Raw genomic sequence first — 24,063 nt, 5'->3', positions numbered from 1 at the left:
CAAATTATTGACCAGAACCCAAGCAAGATGCACCTGTTTTCTTGGGACCTTAGGGTTGCTGGCCTCTTGTTTTCCCAGCCTGTCTTCTGCGGGAGGGGCCTGCCGTGCTGTTACTCAGGCAACCCTGTTTGGGCGGAGTTGCCCTGCGCCCCTGTGGCAGGGGATGGGCTCAGTGGGAATCAGTCTTTGGGGCTTTTGTTCTCTGGCGCCTTTCCCTGGCGGCTTTCCGCGTCTCTTCCATGAGTCAGAGCAGAAGAGACTGTTTCCAACCCTCTGCCTCAGAGCAGAGAGACCTCAGTCTGTTCTTCAGTGAGCTCTCCAGGCCACACCGTCTCCGTTTCTGTCCGTGCTGCTATAAACTGCAGCGTCCTGGGTTGTGCGCCCCTCCGCAGCACCCCCAGTCCTGCCTCCAGGTCGGGGCACGTCTCTGTCCTTTGTGCTTCTAAAACCACCAGCCGCTCTCAGTTCATGCGTGCGTGTGCGCGACTCCGCTGCTTAGGGTCCTGTCCCGGGGACTGCAGTTCGCGTGCGCACGACTCCGCTGCTCGGGGTTTCCACCCCGGAGGTTGCAGTTCACCGGCGGGACCCCAGCGCACCGGGTTTCCGTCTCGGAGGCTGCAGTTCGCGTGTGCGCAACCGTCGCTCCGGGTTTCTGTCTGGGTGGCTGCGGTTCGCGTGCGCGCGACCCTGCCGGTCTGTCCTCCACCCCGGGGACTGCCCTAAAGTCCTTTCCCGACGCTACCGGTCTGCGAGTCTGTGCACGTCCGCAGCGCGCGAGGCTGTCACTCACCGGCGGTGTAGGATCCCCACATCCAAGGCACCCTCCCGCTGCCGTTTATCCTCCGATATCTGCCCGCAGAATCACGGCTCTCCGCTTCGTACCTCACAACCAACCGCCTGCGATATTCTGTTTGTAGAGATCCAGATCTTCTTACATCTCAGGCTGGTTTCGTGGGTGCTCAGAGTGGTCTGGTAGATATCCAGCTCAATTCCGGGGACCAGTTGAAATAGGGTCCCCTACTCCTCCGCCATCTTTCCCCCCTCCTAAATTCATTTTTCAAACAAAATTCCTTATTGGCAAGTGAGATCTTACTCTTAGTTCTACATAGTCAAAGCAAACAAACTGCTAACCACCTTTAGGATTCCAAGGATTTCTGTTCTATAAAGCAAAACCTATTAATTTCTATTTTCCACTTAATTGAGGAGTAGTAAAAAGATAAAGTACAGATATTGATTGATATGCAAGATGGAAAAGTTAGAAACAATAGTGTTCAGCACAAGTAAACAGATACGGTAGTTGAGTGGGCCTCCTTTACCTTTTCTGCAAATGGGTTAAGGATAAATCATTCACTTACATTATTAAAAAAATTCTCTCTTGAATTGTTGAAGTGGGATAAAAGAGGATGAAACTGCTCTGTTTAGCATCCCACATATTATAGCTGCAGATTAACTTTAAATACATTTTTGTTTCTTTGTGGCCAATTTTTGTTTTGATAGGCTCCATCTGGCATTGATCTGCATTCCTTTTGTAGTCTGATTACCAGGCATGAATCAAAGAAATCAACCCACTCCTCTGTCTTAAGAGGCTGGGGGAAATTACCTTTTTAGATTCCTTTTTTTTTTTTTTTGTATTTAAATTCCTTATTTAAGATAAAAGAGAAAGAGAATTCATTCAATATTATGTCAACCAAGACCTGTCAGCATAACCATGTTCATTTAATTTCTTTTACTGGTAACACATAACTATATCCATTCTTTAATTTCTTTTTTTTTTTTTTACTGGTGATATTCGACATTTGTCCTCGTCCTCTTTAAAATATTCAGTTAATGGTCATGGTTGTGTTAGTCAAGATTTTTTATTGCAAGGCGAAAAAGCCCTAAATAATCTAGTTTAAACCAGAAAGAGACCTCTTAGTTCATGTAATCAAGAAAGACAGGGGTGAGGTCATATCAGGCAAAATGGTTGTGGGGCTCAAGTAGCAACCTCAGCGCTCTCCCCGCCCCCTCTGACTTGATTCTCTTCTCTTTATGAGAAGGCCTCATTTTCTCTGACTGCATATGGGATTATGGGTTTCCCTAATCTGCACAGGATATCTGCCTGCACGTAGACACAGATGTCTTCCTAGCACTATGTTCTTGAAGGCAAGGAACAATCTCTTCTAATCCTGGCTCCAGCAACTTAGATGATGAAATATCTCGTCTTTGTGAGGATTATCTTAGTGTGTCAACTGTGTGCCCATTTGTGTTCAGATCTAGTCTGCCCTTCCTCTGAAAATTGTACCTTGCCCACTGGTTTCCAGGTGGATTCAACAAATGAGAGGCACTGGTGGGACAATATAGGGCAGGATGAAGGGATAAACCAGAGTATTCCCACCCACTCATCCATGCTTCTGCTGATACTTCCAGTGGCCACCGCATCTCCACCATAGTTAAGCCTTTGCTGTAATGACCCTACTTTTGTGGTCACAGACTCCATGGAGCAGCCTTTCCCCATATCTAGCTCCTATGAGGTAGCACCAGGTTTTGAGTTCTGGTGACGTCCATCCTTCTGTTTTGCCTCCAGCTGTAGGAGTGTTAGCTTCTTCTTACTACTACTGTTCTCTGAGTTCCTTTGTTTTCTGTTTTGTTTGGCACCTCAGCTCTTAGAAAATCGTTACAACCAGTTCACCATATGAAATTCCTTCCATTTGGGGGCGCCTGGGTGGCTCAGTCGGTTAAGCGTCTGCCTCCGGCTCAGGTCATGATCCCAGGGTCCTGGGATCGAGCCCCGCATCGGGCTCCCTGCTCAGCAGAGAGCCTGCTTCTCCCTTTCCCTCTGCCTGCTGCTCTGCCTACTTGTGCTATCTCTCTGTCAAATAAATAAATTAAAAAAAAAAAAAAAGGAAATTCCTTCCATTTGGACCATCTAGCATTGCCTCTGTTCTCTGAATTGGACCCTGCCTCATAACTCTAGCCTGGGTCACCTGCCCTTCACTGAACCAATCACTGTGGCCAAGGAATGAGGTTCTTTGATTGACTAGATCATGGTCATTTACCCACTATTGTGGTAATAAAAAAGGAGATGTGGAGTATGTTACCAGAAAAAAAAAAAAATAGGAGAAAGAAAAATATGTTGGACCACCAATAATAATGGCTATCATACTAGTAATTCATTTTGGTACCATAGTTAATAAACATGAAAATCTAAATTGATTTTTCAAAAATAACACTACACAAATAAATCATGAATAGTGGAAATATCTCATGTCAATCGCTTTTTAAATTTATAAATACTCTATCAAAATTCTGCCTTTTTGCTTATAAAATAATAAGTATAAAATAAATGAGAAAATTAGGGGAAAGGAAAGCAAGGTAAAAACAAGATTAAGTCAGGAGTGACATTAGGTTACCCTTCTTCTGATTAAGAAAGAGAACCAATATGTTAAAGATCTGCTATGAGTCACATGTTGTTTTAAGTGCCTTATTTATCTTTCCTGAAAAATACAAAAATAAGAGTTTATATGCCCATTTAACAGATGAAGAAACAGTGTTTCTTAACCTGATGTTAATTGCCCAAAATCACAAGGTAAGATGAAACCATCAGTAAGATGTTAACGTCTGTGTTTTTGATACTCCAGAGCCTAAGCCCTTTATATTATGTTATTATGCCACTAATATTTCTCCCATGAACTGTACTGAATCAACATTTCCCTGCTTGTATTTAAAAAAAAAAAAAATCTTCACTCAGGGTTCATTCATATTCACCTTCTGGTAAAATCACTTTATTATAGAGTCATCTATCATGAAGTCTATTAACAGACTTCTGTAACAAAATTCCCTCATATAATATCCAGAATGAATCCCTCTTTCCTTTATTCACACTTCATACTCAGCATTGGCACAATGTGTAACAATATGGTGTTACAAGCAGACCAATTTGTGACCAAGTTAATTACATGATTGTATACACCCCACTTCTACCTGCCACAACATGCAGTGTTTCTGAAATATGAAGAAAGTACATAAACATTTATGAAATAGTAGGTGCTGGGCACTTCCTACAAGAGCATATCTGTGAGGCTCCTTACATCTTATTGTGGCAGAGAAGATAAGAACATATTCTATAACACGATGTCTCTGATTTGTTCCTCATTATTCTTTAAGGGAATGCAAGTTGTCAGGGCAGCCCCAGCAACCATTCAAGACTTTATCTGGGTGTCCCTAACCTGTGGGACAGAAACAGTATGGTTTCCATGGGAGGAAATGCCCACCGTAACAATTAAGGTAGATACCACAGGCTGCTTCGACAACTAAAAGTTGAGTGAACAAATTCTGAAAGTTCTTCCTCTTTTATTCCTGTCCGTGGATATTGCTTTTTCTTTTTTTAGGTTTGATTTCTATTTTCTGCAGTACACTAAAAGTACACCGACTAACATAGGCTGCAATTTAGCTGTGTTCCTAGGACCATCTGTAAGAATTTATGCATTTCCTGGGAATCTGATCAATTCTAGCAGTAATCCTCTGTTTTCTCTCTGAGATTAAGGAGCCTGCAATCAATTTTATATTTAAAAGTTGATTTCTGCTTGAAAAAATTGGGGGCCCAATGTCCAGAAACCATTCTGTGCTTCAAAATTGATTTCCTGAATAATTTTTTCATGCAGACACACATGCATTTTTATGTGAATCATAAATATTGTTTCACAAAATCTATTTAAGTTCTTTCCTCCCTCCCTTCCTTCTTTCCTCCCTTCCTTCTTCCTCTCTTTCTCTTTCTTTCTTCATAGTATTCCACAGCACAAGTTTACCCCAATATAGTCATCTATTCTCCTGCCAGTTGTTTTTTAAGTTGTTCTCACTTTCTTGATATTAAAACCTATGCTGCTCTAAATATTCATGTACATAGTGTATGTTCAATTTTATACATTGTTCTATCAATTACTGTTAAATTATTTTGATGGTATTTCCTGGTTTCAACATAATCCACACATAATTTAATTAAAATATAATCTTACTTTGAGCTCCCTCCCTCTCTCTCTTTTTCTTTTTCTTATCCCTACTTCCTTCCCTCCCTCCCTCTTTTTTTCCCCTTTCTTTTTATTTTGCTTGGTTTTTCCCTTTTCTTCCCCTGTGTTCATCATCTACATCTCTTGCTCCTGTAGGTAACTCTTATTTTCCTAGTTTATATCCTTTCATTTTTTTTCAATATCAAATAATTATAAATAAACTTACTGTCACAAAAGATTTTTTTATCAAAAGTGGATCATCGTATATACATTTTTCTTCATCTTGATTTTTTCATTGAACAATACCTTATGAAAATTCCCCAATGTATTTTTCATACCTCTATTTTATTCTTTTTGATGATTGCAAAATATTGGGTATATCCTGTTTTTATCAATCTTTCCCCTATGAGTGTTCATTTGTTTCAGCTTAGTTTTTATGCTACTATGAGCAAGGCTGTAATGCATGTTCTTTTGAAAAAGTCTTTATAACTGGTGCTTGATTTTTTTCCCTCTTTTTTTAGAGGAGGGAAAGAGAGGGAGGGGTGGGAGAGAGAACCCCAAGCAGGCTCCATACCCAGTGTGAAGCCATCACAGGGCTCTATCTCACAACCCTGAAATCATGACCTGAGCTGAAATCAGGAGTTGGATGCTTAACTGACTGAGTCACCCAGGTGCCCCAATGCTTTGCTTTTTAAAAAAAAAAATATTTATTTATTTATTTGAGAGAGAGAGGGAGAAGAAGAGAGTCCCAAGCAGACTCTGCTATGCATGGAGCCTGAGGTGGGGCTCAGTCACACCAACCCGAGATCATGACCTGAGCTGAAACCAAGAGTCGGAGCCCCAACCAACTGCACCACCCAGGTGCCCCCATTGCTTTACTTTTTTGAGGCTAGATTCTTAATAGTAGGAGCACTGACTTAATAGATATTGGCATGTTCCTTTTTCAAAAGACAGCAAAACACATACTTCTACCAACTTTGCATATGATTATACTTTTCTCCATAAGTCCCAAGCAGAAAGTGTTTATTTATTTATTCAAAAAGATGAAGTCCTTCATCTCATGATGTTTATTTACATTAGTAGTCAAGAAAACTAGTAAGTGAATAATATGATGATGACACAAATATACTGTGAAGAAAAATAAAGCCAAGTTTGGCATATAGAAATAGGGATGGCTATTTTAAATAAGTTGGTCATAAAAAGCTTCTGCAAGGAGTTGCTATTTTGATAGAGGTTTAATGGAGTGAGGGAGTGGGCCATGTAATATCTGGAGTAGCAGGAGACTTCTAGAGGGAATGAAGAACAAATGCAAGACGTCGGCAAAGAGCTTGATACTTGTGTGGATGGACAATGGGGAGTCAATGGAGAAGGCATAGACCAGGTGGGAGGCTATTGTCGAGTGACAGAAGTGAGAGATGTGGGACTTGGGGAGAAGTGCTCAGATTTACGATAAATCTTAAAGGTAGAGCTGATGGGAGATGCTGATGTTTAGATGGGAGATTTAAGAAAAAGAGATAGACATGAATAATTCTTGGGCTTTGTAACTAAACTTTATATTTTGGAATAATTTTAGATTCACAGCAAAATTGCAAAAATAGCACAGAATTAGCTAAAACCTTTGCTCAGCTTCCCCCAGTGTTAACATGTTACATAACCATGATACAGTTGTCCAGACTAAGATATTAACATTGTATCATTTATTATTATATTAACTACAGACTCTTTTCAGATTTATTCACGGATATCCTTTTTCTATTCTAATAAGATCTACTCAAGGATACTGTGTCGAATTTAGTCATCATGTCTCCTTATTTTCCTCTGTTTTCTCAGTCTTCCCTTGTTTTTTATGGCCATTACTTTTTGAAGAGCATAGTTAGAAGTTCCTCAATTTTAGTTTTCTCTGGTGTTTTCTCATGATTACAAGGGGTGTGGAAGAAGAAAGCCACAGGAAATGAAATGCTCTTCTTGTCCAAATATATGAAGGACTAGATGATACCAGCATGCTGGTGATATTAATATTAGTCATTTGGTTAAGATGGTATCTGCCAGGTTTCCCCAATTTATCATTACTTTTTTTCCTTTTCTCATATTCTATTCTTTGGAAGCAACTTATTTAAATACAGCTCACACTTAAGGTGGAGGGTGGGGATCGAATTCTACTTCCTGAAGGGGAGAAGTATCTACATCTATTTTTTGGAATACTTGTAAGAAAGATTTGTTCCTTCTCCCCTATTTATTGATTCAGTCATTTATTTACATGAGTATAGACTCATTGATATTCATTTTATTCTTTGTGTTATAATCTAATACTGCCATTATTATTATTATTTGCTTAAATTATTCCAACTTTGACATTGAGAGTTCCTTAAGGTTTGTTCTTGTATCCTTTTGACATGCCTGTGCCTGTTCTTTTTTTCTTTCTCTTCCTTTCTTTCCAGTACCATAAGATGCTTCAAGTTCATTTTGTGTTTTCCCTGCCCCAATCCTAGAATTAGCCATTTCTCGAGGAGTTACATTTTCATTATGAGTCACTGGGTAAACAGTGATGTCATTTACTGCACTGGGAAAGACTGGAGTAGGAGGAGGAAGCCTGGAGTATATTATTTTCTTTCTTTCTTTCCCTCCCTTCCTTCCTTTCTTCTTTCCTTCCTTCCTTTGTTTCTTCCTTCTTTCCTTTCTTTCATATTATTATTATTATTATATTAACATGTTAACTTTCAAAAACATATAAGCCATTCAAGCGGAGATGTGGAATAGGCTGTGGATATAAGAATCTACAGCCCAGAGAAGAGGTTCAAGCTAAAGAGCAAAATTGGGGATTCATAAATAAATAGTGGTATTTAAAGACATAGGACTGGATCTGCTTTTGTAAGAAAGAATCAGGGAAGAAATATCAGACCTCAATCTACTAAAGGATTTTGACATCAGGAAGATTAGAAGAAATTAGGCAAAGAGGTTAAGAAAGGGCAGCAGATGAGGTAGGAGATAAGCCTACTTCGTGCATGGTATCCTAGAAGCCAAGTTAAAAAAAAAAAAAAAGGAAAGTGATTATCTGATTCAAACTTTCTTGAGAGAAAATTTACCGTTTGGTTTGTCAATATTCGAGTTCACTGCTGACCTTGGGAAGCGCTACTTCAGTGGAGTGGTAAAAATGAAGCCTAATTTGGAGGTGTTCAATATAGAATTGCATCTGAGGAATGGAGAATGCCCTCTCTGGGGAAGTTGCTATAAAATGGAGTTGAGAAATAAAGAGATCAGATGGGGAACTGATGTAAAGGGATTTTTTAATTACGTTTTTAATTTTAATTCCAGAATAGGTAACATACAGTGTAATATTAGTTTCAGATGTACAATATAGTGATTCAACATATACATCACTCAGTGCTCATCAAGATAAGGGTACTCTTAATCTCCTCCACCTATTTCACTCATCTCCCCCCACCTCCCTCTGGCAATCATCTGTTCTCTATAGTCAAGAGTCTGTTTCTTAGTTTCTCTCTCTCTCTTTTCCTTTGCTCGTTTGTTTTGTTTCTTAAATTCCACATGAGTGAAACATATGGTATTTGTCTTTCTCTGACTGACTTATTTCACTTAGCATAATACTCTCTAACTCCATCCATGTTGTAAATGGCAAGATTTCATTCCTTTTTATGGTTGAATTATATTCTACTGTGTATATACACCACATCTTCTTCATCCATTCATTTACTGGTGGACACTTGGGCTGCTTCTATAATTTGGTCATTGTAAATAATGCTGTACGTATTAGGGTGCATGTATCCCTTCAAATTAGTGTTTTTGTTTTTGTTTTTTTTTTGGTAATGAAATTACTGGATTGTAGGATAGTTCTATTTTTAACTTTCTGAGGAAACCCCATACTGTTTTCCATGGTGGCTATACTACTTTGTGTTCCCACCAACAGTGCATGAGGGTTCCTTTCCCCCTCATCCTCGCCAACACTTGTTTTTTCTTGTGTTTTTGACTTTAGTCATTTTGACAGGTGTGAGGTCATATTTCACTGTGGTTTTCATTTGCATTTCCCTGATGATGAATGATGTTGAACATCTTTTCATGTGTCTGTTAGCCATCTGTATGTCTTTTTTGGAGAAATGTCTGTTCATGATTTCTGCCAATTTTTAAATTAGATTGTTCATTTTTTGGATGTTGATTTTATCAGTTTATTTTATTTTTTAAAAAAGATTTTATTTATTTATTTGACAGAGAAAGAGACAGACAGAGAGGGAACACAAGCAGGGGGAGTGGGAGAGGGAGAAGCAGGCTTCCCGCTGAGCAGGGAGCCCGATGCGGGACTTGATCACAGGACCCCATGATCATGACCCAAGCCGAAGGCAGACGCTTAATGATTGAGCCACCCAGGCACCCCAAGTTTTTTAATATATTTTGGATACTAATCCTTTTTTGGATATGTCATTTGCAAATATCTCCTCCCATTTGGTAGGGTGCCTTTTAGTTTTAGTGATTGTTTCCTTTGCTGTACTTCTAGAAGTTTTTATTTTGATGTAGGCCCAATAGTTTATTTTTGCTCTTTATATTCTTTGCCTTGTATCTAGAAAAACAGTGCTACAGCTGATGTCAGAGAAATTACTGCTTGTGCCCTCTTCTAGGATTTTTATGGTTTCAGGTCTCACATTTAGGTGTTCAATCTATTTTGAGTTTGTGTGTATAGTGTAAAAAAGTAGTGCTGTTTCCCTCTTTTGTATGTGGCTGTCCAGTTTTCCAAACACATTTGTTGGAGAGACTGTCTTTTTTCCATTGTATATTCCTTTCCTCTTTTGTTGCAAATTAATTGACCATATAACTGTGGGTTTATTTCTGGATTTTCTATTCTATTCCATTGACCTATGTCTGTTTTTGTGCCAGTGCTATACTGTTTTGATTACTGTAGCTTTGTAACATAATTTAAAGTCTAGAATTGTGATATCTCCAGTTCTGTTTTTCTATTTCAAGATTGCTTTGCCTATTGGGGGTCTTTGTGGTTCTATACACATTTAGGATTGTTTGTTCCAGTTTTGTGAAAAATGCTGTTGGTATTTTGATAAGGATTGCATAAAATGTGTAGATTGTTTTAACAGTACTTGCTCTTCCAATCATGAGCATGGACTGTCTTTCCATTTCTTTGTGTCATCTTCAATTTCTTTCATCAGTGTTTTATAGTTTTCACCTCTTTGGTTAAGTTTATTCCTAGGTATTTTCTTATTATTGGTACAACTGTAAATGGGATTGTTTTCTTAATTTATTTTTCTGCTGCTTCATTATTAGTGTATAGAAATGGAACAGAATTCTGGAACAGATTTCCTACAACTTTATAAAATTCATTTATCAGTTCTGATAGTTTTTTGGTAGAGTCTTTTGGGTTTTCTGTATACAGTATCATGTCATCTGCAAATAGTGAAAGTTTTACTTCTTCCTTGCCAATTTGGATACCTTTTATTTCTTTTCATTGTCTGATTGCTGCAGCTAGGACTTCCAGTACTTTGTTGAATAAAAGGGATTTTTTAAAGTTGGGAGATATTACAACATATTTGCAGACAGATGGGAATAATCTGGTGAAATGGGGGGGGGGGAATGATGATGCAGGAGCAAGAGGGAATAATTGAAGTAGCAAAGACCTAAAATTGGTGAGAGGAAATAGAATCCAAGAGAAGGGATTGATCTTAGGTGGGAGAGAGGAGTTTCTCCATTATAACAGGATTGAAGGCTGACTATATGGGTATAAATATCAAGAGTATACAAGATACAGGTAAGAAGAGGAAATTGAATTGTTCTTCCAGTTTTCTTAGAAGCATTATCATAAACTGAGAGAGAGATGGGCAGAAATGTTGGAGAGTTGCAAAGAAGTAAAGGTACTTCTGTTAGTGGTGTCAAAGAGTTGAAACCTATGACCATATATCAATAGTTATGCCCGTAATGCAGTATCCTACATTTTCTCTAGTCATAATCATCTGTTCGGCAACTACGGGTAGTTTCATAGTAGAAAGAGATCTGAATTTAACCAAGTGATTTTTTTTCCTCTTTTTTTTTTAAATTTTATTATGTTATGTTAATCACCATACATTACTTCATTAATTTTTGGTGTAGTGTTCCATGATTCATTGTTTGTGTATAACACCCAGTGCTCCATTCAATATGTGTCCTCTTTAATACCCATCACCAGGCTAACCTATCCCCCCACACCCCTCCCCTCTAGAACCCTCAGTTTGTTTCTCAGAGTCCATAGTCTTTTTTAATCCTGCTGATCTGAAGAGGAGAGAGAAAACTCCTGGAGGTGAGTCTATATGCAAGGATAGTCTGCCATGTTGAATAACAGACCCTAAACTGGGAAGTGTGAACATGAGTGGGGGGGGAGTGAAAAATGTGTAAAGGTTGAGAAACATTTTTGGTGGTCAAGTGTATGCTCTAAACAACTTGCAACATTTTGTTATAAAGGTTCATTAAGGCTTCCCTATAACCTGCTTGTGCCCTGTGACCGCAGAGCCCGAAACAACTTTTTAATCTCTTTTAATCTGTTTTATCAAGTTTGTACCTCTTCTTGGGTCAATTTCACTAATTGGAAATTTCCTAGAAAATTATATAATTCTTTAGGTTTTAAAGTTTTTACCTAAATTTTCACCTAGATTTTCTTATAATTCTTGCAAATTTCCCATAATTATCGTTATGTTTTCTCCCACGTGTTAAATAGAGATCCATCTGAACAATTCTAGAGAAATGTGTGTAAAATTTTGAGCACAGCTGATTGAGTGGAAGAATCCCATGGTGACTACCTGATACATAAACAGCCTAATTAGGACTGATTAATTTGTTTCAGTAACTCTTGTCCACTTTACTGAAATGGAATGACTAAGTGCTATCATTTTAGAAAACTTTCTTGGTCATGTGATACTACTTTATTATAGTTCAACACATGTTAGGAAGACACAGAAATTCATTTTTTGTGGTTTGGTAAATGAGTAGATGCTGTGTGTATTTTGATAACTGCACTTCGACATGTGTGTGAAGTTACAAAATTAGAGTGATCTTGTTACTTAAGAAAGAATTCTAAATAGAATCAATGTGACTGTCAGTGGGATTTTATTCTTTTAGAAAGATAGCGTCAAACTTTACATGGCAGATTGGTCTTCCCTGCTAGATTCTTTTGCCCTAGGCCCTTTGTTTCTGTCAGGAAGCTGTCTTTCAGAGAGAATGATGCTTTTGCCGGTTGCAGGCATATTAATTATGCAATACCATATTTTAAGATGCAGTTGCAAATGCAATTAAACTACTGTACTGAACTTATAAGTCTTATTATCACCTTAGAAATAGTGAACAGCAAATTCACATTTCTTCACTTCTGTTCACAAAGTGACATTTCCTTTTGACATACTGAAACTGATACGAAGCAGGCTTCCAGACATGCAGAAATGGTCAGCTTGGGGATCTCAAATTCTGTGATCCTCAGAGAAACAAGTTTATTCTCAAAATCTTGGCATTTGCAAGAGATTTTTTTTTTTAAAGACAGCAACAAGAGTGTCTTAAGCAAGTTATATTTCCTTATAGTTAATCAATGAATCATCCATTAAAAATAATACAAGCTGATCTGATAGCTCAGTCAAGGCTACCACTGAGATGTGCCTTCAGTAACCTCAGTGAAGTCTAGCATGACTATTGATTAAAACATGCCAACAAGAGCTTTGTGCCTCACCGACCTACTAAAGGTGCCCTTTAGAGAAAATGTTGACAAACACGGGAGAGTGCTTTTACCCTTGCCACTACAAACAGCTGCTGGGATTTGTAGGATTGCTTGCAGTAATGTCCCTGGGCAACTAGGAAGTCAAGGAACCGGACACAAGGAGAGGTGGTATTCCCCATTCCCTCTAGCTTTGCAAGACTGCAGAAATTTCTAAAAGTGAAAAACTGGGTCTCAGGGAATTTCTTAATCGAATCCCAGATATTAGAAAAGACCAGATATGAACCATGAATGTTAGGTGCACATTCCTAAATGATAACATAGGTTTATGTCAATATTACTTTTCACAGAACTTATAATCCTAAACCAGGATTCTTTACATGAGTACCACAAAAATTTATGAAGACAAATGATGGTGCATTTACATTAGTGTGTACATGTATACATTACATACATTCGTGTACATGTTCCTAGTCTTCCATAAATTTGGCTCTCCTTGAATATTTTGCTTAGTGCCTAGGATGGTTATATTTATCCACAAATCAGTCCCGATGTCACTTGTCACTGCTAAGGCCATCCATAGGACTGGGATCCCACTCAAGTACAACTTTAACAGGCTATGCTAGGGGTATGCATCTTAGGTCGTGATTACTTCATAGACATAGGATTCCAGGAAAATGGCAGTCCCCACCAATCTTGCGTACATCACCACTGTTGTGCCCAGAGGGTTTGCAGAGGAAGAATAACAGCCCCTAGATCTTTCTGAGATACATTACCTAGAGATTATTCCTTTACAAAGTTGCCTGGGTCTCAGAGTGAGTTCTATTGATCTGTAGATCTTAGCACAACTCTTCAAATTCCCTCTCTCTCAATAAGTGTACCCACACTTGCTCACAGTCTCATACAGCCCATGTCCCCAAGTCACATCCAGAGAACCAAGCTGCTGGGTTGGAATGGTTTTCAGCAATAACTACTGCACATTGCCCCAGAACTAGCACGATCCTCAGATGCCCAATCTTGGGAATTTGCATTGAAAATTACTTGTTCTTCCAGAATTATTTTTCCTTTGTGATGGACTCCTCCCAGGGGCTCGACTGGCCTCAGTTTGGGTCAACCCTGTCCATCAAATATATGTTTATGTATTTGACTTTCAAACAGGTCAGAGTTTGGGTTCCTTTTTTCCATTATCAAGGGTTCTTTGGCCTCTATCTAAATTACAGGATAATTGCAGGTATGTAAATAGACTACCCTCAATGTCTATAAAAAGTCTTTTATTTATTTGATTTGAAAATACAGTTATGTTTTCAATTCCAATTTTAACAATCAGCAGTCAAAAAGTATTTCATCTCTTACTTCAGGTTTAGCTACATGTCAAATATATGGCAGTTTTCATATTTATAAAATAGGGAGACTGAACTAGATAGCAGTTTCCCCATTTTTTTAAATAACAGTAAAAACTTTTTATTTTTAGGATAACATCTTAAACAATACCTCACTAGGTAAAAGTGACATTTAAATAATATGGAATTCATTAACAAGAAAATTTGAGTTGAGATTATGAATGACATTTACAGACATATTCAACTCAGCATCTAACTTATTTTTGGTATTTTTTTTTAATTGCAAATAATTTGTAAAATCTTTATTCAGTGGATATATTACAAACAGGTAGAGAGATCTGTTAATATACTTGCTTATTGGTTTTTAATTGCTTGACCTGCAATCTTAGGATATGTACATGTCATTAACAGAGAAGACAGAAAAAGTTATATTCTGAAATATTCCTCAAAATGAGTGTAACAGGTGATACAAGAGATTGTTTCAGTGGTCTTTAGTATGTCATCATTTGAGGGTATAATGTTCTCAACAGAGTTTAAGATATTTAAAATTATATTTAAAACTGAATTTTGAATCAATCTCTCCAAAATTTCTCAAGTTCTTCTGCTGAATCTGGACTTCCTCAGAACCAAACTAGACTCAGTAACCTCTAGTTAGCTCTATAATTGCAACTATAATTTGATAACATTTGTGAGTGAGTACCACGGATATTCTAGTCTGCTCTAAATCCATGTATAATGTAGATGTACATAAAGTTAAAGGAAGAAAGAGGCTCTCAGAGACACACTGTTCCTGAGACTTTTTTTTTTTTTCCTTAAAGATTTTGATGTTTTAAGCTTGTCTGAACAACATCAGCCCACTTTGTTTGCTCAGGCTATTTCTTCATTCAAGTAACTCATGTATAGTATTTCTACACTACCTATTGTTATTGGCCATGGTCTATGATGGTTCATTTCTGGCTGTTGTGGAAATAATAAATGAACCACCCCTTCACAAACTTCTCTATCCCATCTTTAAGGAAAACTTTTACATTTGTATCTGACATAATGATTTACTTCAATATTTTAGAAGGGAAAGTTCATTAATTCTTTAGAGAAAGTGATTATGTACATTTTAGTTTGAGAAAAATACTAGTGTATAATAATAGTGAGGATTTCATCACCTTTTAAAATTATTGCACTAATCATTTTGAATTATGGCACTGTAATTTTAAAAATAAGATTTTTTTAAGGCATGTTTATTTTAAAGAATGATTTGTCTAAATTATTTTCCTAAAGCCTAAGATATCTTAAAACCAGGACATATAAATGTTTGAGTTAATTTTATTATTAAATAGTTTCCTTTAAGCAAATCAAAAAACATAATAAACATTCATTGTGATTGCTACCAATTATATAGCTATGACATTTTGGATGATTTTCCTGGATTTTTGTGTGTCTTGAAGATATGAATCCCCTGGAAACCAGAAAGTTATTGAAATCTAGTGTAATGCTGATTAGTAAGATGGAATGTCTTGAACTTCTTGTGCATAGTAGTTATTTGTTTATTGATTAGAAATTTGCTATATTCTTCTAGGATGGATATTCTTTCTGCTAAATTATATACAGTGTGATTATTTAGTTCTATATTTAATGCTTTGTTTATATTCTAGGATTCCTACTGATTTTCCTGTGTCACATTATATTTATACTATGTAGTTAGCTTTACTTTTTGCAAATATAACCTTATGTGACATATTGAGACATGTTTTCTTTTTTAAGGAAAAAATAAGGAGATGTCAACAGACTGAAAAGATGTTTTCAGAAGCATAGAGTCTTCAGAAAGATACTGGAGTTCATGAGATCTCAAGGTTAGCAGTTCACACATTATTATTTTCATGCTTTTATAGATCTGAGATATAAACTGCTCCAAGTTGTTCCTGCTAATGTGTAATTGGATGCTAAGGACACATGTTTACTTAAAATACATATTTTAACAAGATCTCTTCAAAATTTTTAAAAAAATTCATTTATACCAGAAATATAATATTTAGTTCACTTGGGAATGGTTAAAAGAAAATATTGTTTCAGTAGAAAACCATTGGTTATTAAAATTTGCTTTGCTTTTTATAAAGGGCAGCACTGTTAAAATAAAAATAAATAAATATTAGGCATCTTTATAAAATTTTATTTCTGATTTGTTAAGAAATGTATACCTACTCTGCAAATTTTTCATTTATTTTGTATCTTTGGCTGCAACATATAGCATGTACACAAATAGTTTAGAAGGATAGCTGATCATCAATCCTTCTACAATCCTTTGAATCCTACTCCCTGACTTTCCCTAAGTACAATCAAATAAATTATGCTTTTGTTGGAAAATGTGGTCTTAATAAAATGACAATTCATATGAATGAGCAGAAGAATATTTGAGGACCTTTTCTATGTTGTTTAGAGTCCTAAGTCTGGAAAAGCAAAGCAAAATAAAACAGCTTATTAAACAACTTATTATAATAATAGCCTACCATAAAATATTCATTTGGAAGTTTGAATTACAGTGTAGGTTGAAATAGTTTATTCTCATGGGATAGCTTGAGAAAGTGGATGATTTCTACCTTCTTTACTTTGTAGGACCCAATATCAAATATTCATAATTTAAAATGAAAAAGTATTGATGATCTTTTATTTTGATTGCCTTGGTCAGGCTTGTCTTCTACATCTTCTACATCTTTTCCTCATTCATCCAAGGGTATATTCATTCAAAATTTATTTAGTACTTACCATATGCATGGCAGTGGGCTAAGTGCTTTCGTTGTTTCAAAATGAATAAGATATGGTTCCTTTTCTCAAGAATTGCCCAACCAATATGTTACTCAGAAATTAATTTTATTATTAGCACAAGCAACAGATAATTAAAAAGACAAGCCAGATTTAAAAGGGCATGTAATGAATTCTAAAATGCAATGAGAATTATATGGGGATTATTCATATTTTCACATTATGGCTTTTATTAACCTAGCATAGTGAAGGTTTATACCAATGGGAGTGTTGTTACTCTATGACAACCCACACCCGATTGACGTTTTATGAATTAGCTCTTTAAGTACAACACAAGTAATATGAAATTTTTAAAAAGAAGCTTCTTTTTTGCCACAACTACAAATTTAATGTTGTAGGAAGTCGTTAATGCAAACACCTATGAAAAGAACAAAGGTGAGCATTGCCTACTTGGTGTTCTTTATTTTTATTCCAATACATTTAACTTCTTTATTAAGCTCACCAGAGAATTAAATCATTTCCCCAACGACGTAGAAAGGCATGTATGTAGGTTTGAAAAGGATTGAACGCTATAAACCTCTAAGGGATCCACATGCAAATAGTAGCTGGATGAGTAAAGAATTTGCAGTGGTGTGGGAGTCCAGACTGCTTGAAATGGCACTGCATGCTTCTCATGAAAAGCTTTTAAGAAGGGGATAACTGAAGAAGTTAAAACAGATCAAGTCATTAAAAACAGTAAAATTGTTTTTTGAAAAGTCAGTGAAGATATCTCTTGCTTAATTGTGCCATTAGACAAGTGCTTAGATTAATTTACATAACAACTACAATTATTCAACAAATATTTATTTATCTAGTACCTACTATGTGCATGGGAGCAGCAGTGAATAAAATACACCAATATCCTTGCCTCCGTGGAAATTCTAGAGGGTGAAAATATATAAGCAATAAAAAAATTAATTATATATTATGTTAAGTGGTTAGAGTGCTATAAGGGAAAGGGAATAGAGAATGTAGAGGGATGAAATTTTAAAATAAGCCTAATGACTTAGTACTGCATAATTTACACAAAAGAGATAGATACTACCTTTGCCCAAATAGTGCCAACTTTTCTGAAAATGAATGTGATGAAATACGATGCCTACTGGTAAGTTTTCTAAATCATCATTTTTAAAGTAAATGTTGTTAATGTATATAAAATAACTAGTACTTGTCTTCCTTAATTTCAGCAGAAGGAAAGGATGTATTTTTAAAATGATAATACACTTACTACATGTACATAAAATGTGGTCAAAGAAAGGTACAATTGAACATGGATTAGTCCAATCACTTACTAAAGGGGTAGAGGCTATAACTATTCATCTGTGTAGGGGAGAAAATTAATCCAATTTTTTTAATTGAATAAATATTATGAACCTAAAGTAGTTACAGATGTCTATGTCAATACATATAGATGACACATGGTGTTAAAAAGCTCTGTATAATTGTCTTTCTGTTGTTTCATCATCAGTCTTATCATTTTAGGAGAGCTCTAAGTACTGGGACTACAGACAGAAGGGAATTATTTAAATTATTTAAATACCATCTCATTCCTATAGTACTAATTTTTTAAAGGACACATGTCTTCCTTTGTACATTTAGTAGAAGATATATGGAGATTTGGAAATTAAAATAAATTCATCTATTTGTGATCATCAGCAAATGAGTCGTCAAGTTTCTTTTGATGTAATCTGGTTGGAATTTTTCTATGAAACGTTAAGAAACATAAAGTACAGAGCACAGGAATCTGGAGGTGTGTATGGCCCAGAAGACCTGTGCATTTTTTGCAACCCATCTAAACTGTAGATGAATGTATCACATAAATTGATATTATCTTAAAAGCTATTCAGTATTGACTTTACTGGATAGAATTAAAAGGTTTAGCCAACTTGCTATGCAGAAAAAGAGGTTAAATCAGTTCTTTTTCAGTGTTAATAAGATGTTAATAAGTGAAAGGAATATCTAATCATCCAAATAAACAAAAATTGGATTAGGAGGTCTCAAAACCTAATAAATATTGCAACTCCTTCAGTATTCCAAAAGGCAGGTATTTTAAACAGCTTATCATCTAAAGGAAATAAATGTCCAGTATTGGAGTATTACAAGAATGATGCAGTGAAGGTCACAATTGTTTAGAAAGTCTATTTTAATTAAATAAGAGAATACTTATTACATGTAGTGTGAACAGAACAGACAGTCAGCTCTATGAGTTTGACCAAAAGAGGCAACTGGTACTATTTGCTTTGGGAAAACCAAAAGAAAAGAAAACATGAGAGATGCAGAGGACTGGTGGAAGGCTATGGAGAAAATAAGGACATCTTCTTTTTCTTTTACTAAAATATTTTTAAAAAATTTTTAGTTTTTTAAATTTTTTATTTAAATTCAATTTAGTTAACATATAGTGTATTGTTAGTTCCAGGGGTAAAATTTAGTGCTTTATCAGTTGCATATAACAAGGACTTATGTAATGTCACAGTGTCAGAGATAAATTCTTTCCAAACCAATATTAATCTTTGTTGCATTCATCTGGAAACTTCAAAGGAAAGAGCTAGAAGCTCTTTTGTTTAAGGGTAACTGAAATGTGACTTTTCAAAAGCAAGTGGAAAATTTAAATTCCCTTACTTTCATCCTCCCTATATTTGCTTTATAATAGTTAAACCCAGGAATCATTTACAAATTTGTACCACAAATCCAGTTCCCCGTGGGCTGACTCTTCCATCCTTTCGCAAATCACCACCCAAAAATACACATCTTTGAATCCCACGTTACCTGGCATGCCTATTGCCCTGGGTCAGTTCTTCTCCTCCCCCTTTCTTCAGTGGTTCTCCAGATGATTTCCTACCATTCTCAATATTCCGTCAGTCTTATAAATAGTTTTAACTAATCCAGGTTTCTCAACCTCATCAATATTGACATTTTGATCAGATAATTCTTTGTTGTGGGGGCAATTTTGTGCACTGTGGGATGATCAGTAGCATCCCTGGCTGCTCCAACCCCCGTTGGAGGGACACCAGGGATACTCCAACCCCCACTGGGAAAACCAAAAAATGTCTCTAGACATTGCCTAGTGTCCCCTTGGGACAACATTACCCCAAGATGAGAACTACTGAACAAACCCTAACCTCCACAACCGCAATAAACATCCACTCCCTATCAACCAGAAAGCCTCCTAAACACCTTCAGCATCTTGTTTTCAATTAAACCTCAACTGAGACACCTGACAGCTTCTCTTGTCAAAATGAAACTTACCTCTGTCTGACCATCTGTGTGCTTTTAGTTTCCTTTTATTTGCTTATGCCTGGCCTTGTACCTAAAATGTGTCTTACAAAATAATGAGTGGATATAAAGCAAGTGAGGAAAATTAGGGAAAGGGAAAAATAAGGTAAAAACAAGATTAAGTCAGAAGTGATGCTAGGTTCAAATGACATAAACCCTTTTCTTGTCACTTCTTTTTCTTTGAATTCAGGGAGACTTGGATCTTTCCATGTTCTCCGAGTCTTGCTTGAAATTTAGCTTGGACACCAGCACCTTACTGTCTACATTTCTACAGCCTGTTCTTTCTCACTGCAACCTTCAATCCAAAGTAGAGTGGACCTTCTCTTCTCTTACACCCAGGCGCAAGAGTGCTCCAGGAGCAAATAATCCACTCTGCAGATTTATGGTTTTCTAATCCGAGTTAGGTCCTCAATAGCATCCACTAATCCTTCACTCTGACTACAGTCAGCCACTATTTCAAAGGTTTATCACCCCACTCCAGCCATACAATCTCCCCCCTTCATTCTCGGTGCACCTCTTATTTTAACAAGAAAATTGAGGTCATTGTGTGGAAACTACTTGTGCCTCCTTGCAATTCCCTCCAGCATCAAACAGCTACATCCATCAACATTCTTACTTTCTTTCCTCCAATCTTAAATGATCAGGAATCCTTTCTATTCAAGGCTAAGCCTGTGTTTGATTGTATTCCCTCTCACTGATGCTGAGGCTTTGGCCATTAGTTACTTCCTTTTTGTCCTTTATCTTCAACTTTTTCTCCCTTGCTCACTCTTTTCCTTCAACCTGTATACATTCTTCAGATTTCTATCCAAAAAAGTAAGTCAGCATACAAAACAAACTGACCTCTCTCTTCACTAGATTTCACAGGCACTACTATTCAATTTCTCTCCTCCCAACCCATTCAAACTCTCCATACAGCAGTCTACATTCATTATCTCTGGTTTCTAAGATCCAGTCACTCCTCAGCACAGTGCCATCTGATTTCTAACCCCATTTAGCAGAGCACGCTCTCTCTAAAGGCACAGATGACCTGGCAGCCTGTATCTTGACTGGCTCTCTCAGGGGTATTTGACACTGTTAAGTTCATTTTTCTTCTTCCACATCCTGGACTGTTGTGACACCCCACCTCTTGGTTTGCCTTACACCTTGTAGATCCTTTTGTAAAGGCCCCTCTGACAGGTTCTGCATTCTCTCCTCTCTCACAAAGTCTCGAATCACAAACTCAAATACTGATAAGTGGCCATAGGTAATATAAACGAGTGAAGTCAGCTAATTTAAAACAATAAACAATGTAGAGGCCAAATAACAGGCCCAAAAAAGTTCTTGAAATTTGACTCTTGCTCAAATCACAGTGCTCCCCAGAGATCCACCCTCAGCTTATTGTTCATCTATCCTCCCCATTGTCCCTGATCAAGCCAAACCACTCTTACAGTTTTGTTAATTACATAGATGATAATGACTCCAACCTTTTTCTTTGATTAGGCGACAGAATTACATATTACCCACACGTGTCTATAGGATATCAGTGCCTAACAAGGACACACACACACACACACACACACACACACAAACAAATCATCAGAGCAATGAAATGGAATAGAAAGTCCAAAAATAGACACTATATACATGCAATAATAAAATGCAACAAAGAAATAATCATAAGTCAATGGAGAGGCCCCTCAATGAACGGCTATTAATACTCCAAGTACACGTAATTAATTAGTGTCTGCTAAAGAGGGCGTTTCAAATGGGGGAGGGGGAATGAAGCAGAGAAGGAAAACGGCTTACTGAATATAAGGTACTAGAACAATGTAACTATTTGGAGAAAAATAAAGTGTGATCTACACATATAATATTAAAGTAAAATGTAGGGGCGCCTGTGTGGCTCAGTTGGTTAAGTGTCGGCCTTCGGTTCAGGTCATGATCCCAGGGTCCTGGAATCAAGCCCTGTATTGGGCTCCCTGCTCAGGGGGGAACCTGCTTCTCCCTCTCCCTCTGCCTGCAGCTCCCCCTGCTTGTGCTCTCTCTCCCTCTGTTAAATAAATAAATAAAATCTTTAAAAAAAATAAAGTAAAATGTAGGTAAAGATTTAAGATATTATTTTAAAATATTTTAAATTATATATTTTTCAACATTTAAATTATTATTAAACATTAAATAAATTCAATAGCTTTCAGGTTTTTATGTACCTTTGGTTTAGGAAAGCATTTAAATACTGCAAAAAAGCAAAGAAAAATGAGAAGTCATTTATTTAGCTTTATATTTATAAACAATAAAATTCACTCTTCTTGGTTATAGTTTCATGAGATTTGATAATTGCACAGAGTCTTGTAATCTTTACCACAATCAAGATACAGAACAGTTCTATCACCCCCAAAATAACCTTGAGCTGCCCCTTGTCCACTCCCCCCTCCCCCTGAAATCCCTGGCAACTGATCTGCTCTGTGTCACTATAGTTTTGCCTTTTCCAGAATATCATATCAATAGAAACATACAGAATGTAATCTTTCACATCTGGCCTTTTTCAGTTAGCATAATGCATTTGAGATTCAGTCATGTTGTTATGTGTATCAATAGTTCTCCATTATTGCTAAGTAGTATTCCATTGTCTGTATGTACCGCAGTTTGTTTATCCATTCACCCATTGAAGGACACCTGGGTTGTTGAGTTCTTAATGTTTGGAATAGAGCTGCAGTTAGCATCCACGTAGAAATTTTTGTGAGAAACTATGTTTTCACTTATCACGGGTAAATACCCTAGTGAGATTGTGTATCGCATGTTAAGTATATGTTTAACTTTCTAAGACACCATAAAACTGTTTTCCAGAACGGCTAATACCGTCTTGCATTTCCACCAACAATGTATGAACATTCACTTTGCTCCATGCCTTCACCAGCATTTGGTGTTATCAGTTTTTATTTTATTTCAGTCATTCTAATTGTCATGGTGGTTTTTAATTTTCAGGTCCTTAAGGAATAATAATATTGAGCAATTTTCTTTGTGCTTATTCACCACCTATACCTTTATGAAGTGTGTGTTCAAGTATTTTGAAATATTTTGGCCAACTTTTCAAAAAGACTATTTTTTTAGGGCAGTTTTATTTAGATTCACAGCAAAATTGAGAAGAAAGTCTAGAAATTTCACATGTATTCCCTGCCCCTACATGTGCACAGTCTCCCCCATTATTAACAACCCCTACCAGAGTGAGACATTAGTCATAATTGATGAACCTCCTTTGACATATTATAATCACTCAAAGTTCACAGTTTACATTAGGTTTCATTCTAGGTATTGTATATTCAGTGGGTTTGGACAAATGTATAATGCCATCGTTGTAGTTTCTATAGAGTATTTTCATTATCCTAAAAATGTTCCATCTATTTACTTTCCTCCCCACCCCCACAATCCCCTGGCAAACACTAATTTTTTACTGTCTCCATAGTTTTGCCCTTTTCAGTATGTTATATAGTTGGAATCATACAGTATGTAGACTTCTCAGATTGGTTTTTTTCACTTAGTAATACGCATTTAAGTTTTCTCCGTGTCTTTTTTGTGGCTTGATAATCCATTCCTTTTTAGCACTAAAAAATATTCCATGGTCTGGATGTATCACACTTTATTTATCCATTCACCTACATGAGGACATCTTGGTTGCCTCTAAGTTTTGGCAATTATGAATGAAGCTTCTAGAAACATTCATGTGCAGAACTTTTGCTTGGACATAAGTTTTCAACTCCTTTGGGTAAATACTAAGGAGCACAATTGCTAAGTCATATGGTAAGAGTAGGTTTAGTTTTGGGCGCCTGGGTGGCTCAGTTGGTTAAGCGACTGCCTTCGGCTCAGGTCACGATCCTGGAGTCCCGGGATCGAGTCCCGCATCGGGCTCCCTGCTCGGCAGGGAGTCTGCTTCTCCCTCTGACCCTCCTCCCTCTCATGCTCTCTGTCTCTCATTCTCTCTGTATCAAATAAATAAATAAAATCTTTAAAAAAAAAA

The 24,063-nt window shown here is 36.7% G+C and overlaps 1 protein-coding gene across 1 annotated transcript in view; it reads left to right on the top strand.

The window, feature by feature from the left end:
* Positions 1-24,063, top strand: part of CSRNP3 (cysteine and serine rich nuclear protein 3) — a 191,891-nt gene that overhangs the window by 28,954 nt on the left and 138,874 nt on the right. Inside the window, exon 3 of the mRNA XM_081814275.1 lies at positions 15,765-15,853. Coding sequence (XP_081670401.1) covers positions 15,841-15,853 — 13 coding nt within the window. The 5' untranslated portion in view covers positions 15,765-15,840. The remainder of the gene's footprint in view (positions 1-15,764; positions 15,854-24,063) is intronic.

The sequence above is a fragment of the Leptonychotes weddellii genome, chromosome 3, assembly GCF_054177405.1.
Source record: "Leptonychotes weddellii isolate Sample4059 chromosome 3, ASM5417740v2, whole genome shotgun sequence".
NCBI classification, from domain to species: Eukaryota; Metazoa; Chordata; class Mammalia; order Carnivora; family Phocidae; genus Leptonychotes; species Leptonychotes weddellii.
This window is presented reverse-complemented; position numbering and strand designations above follow the sequence as displayed.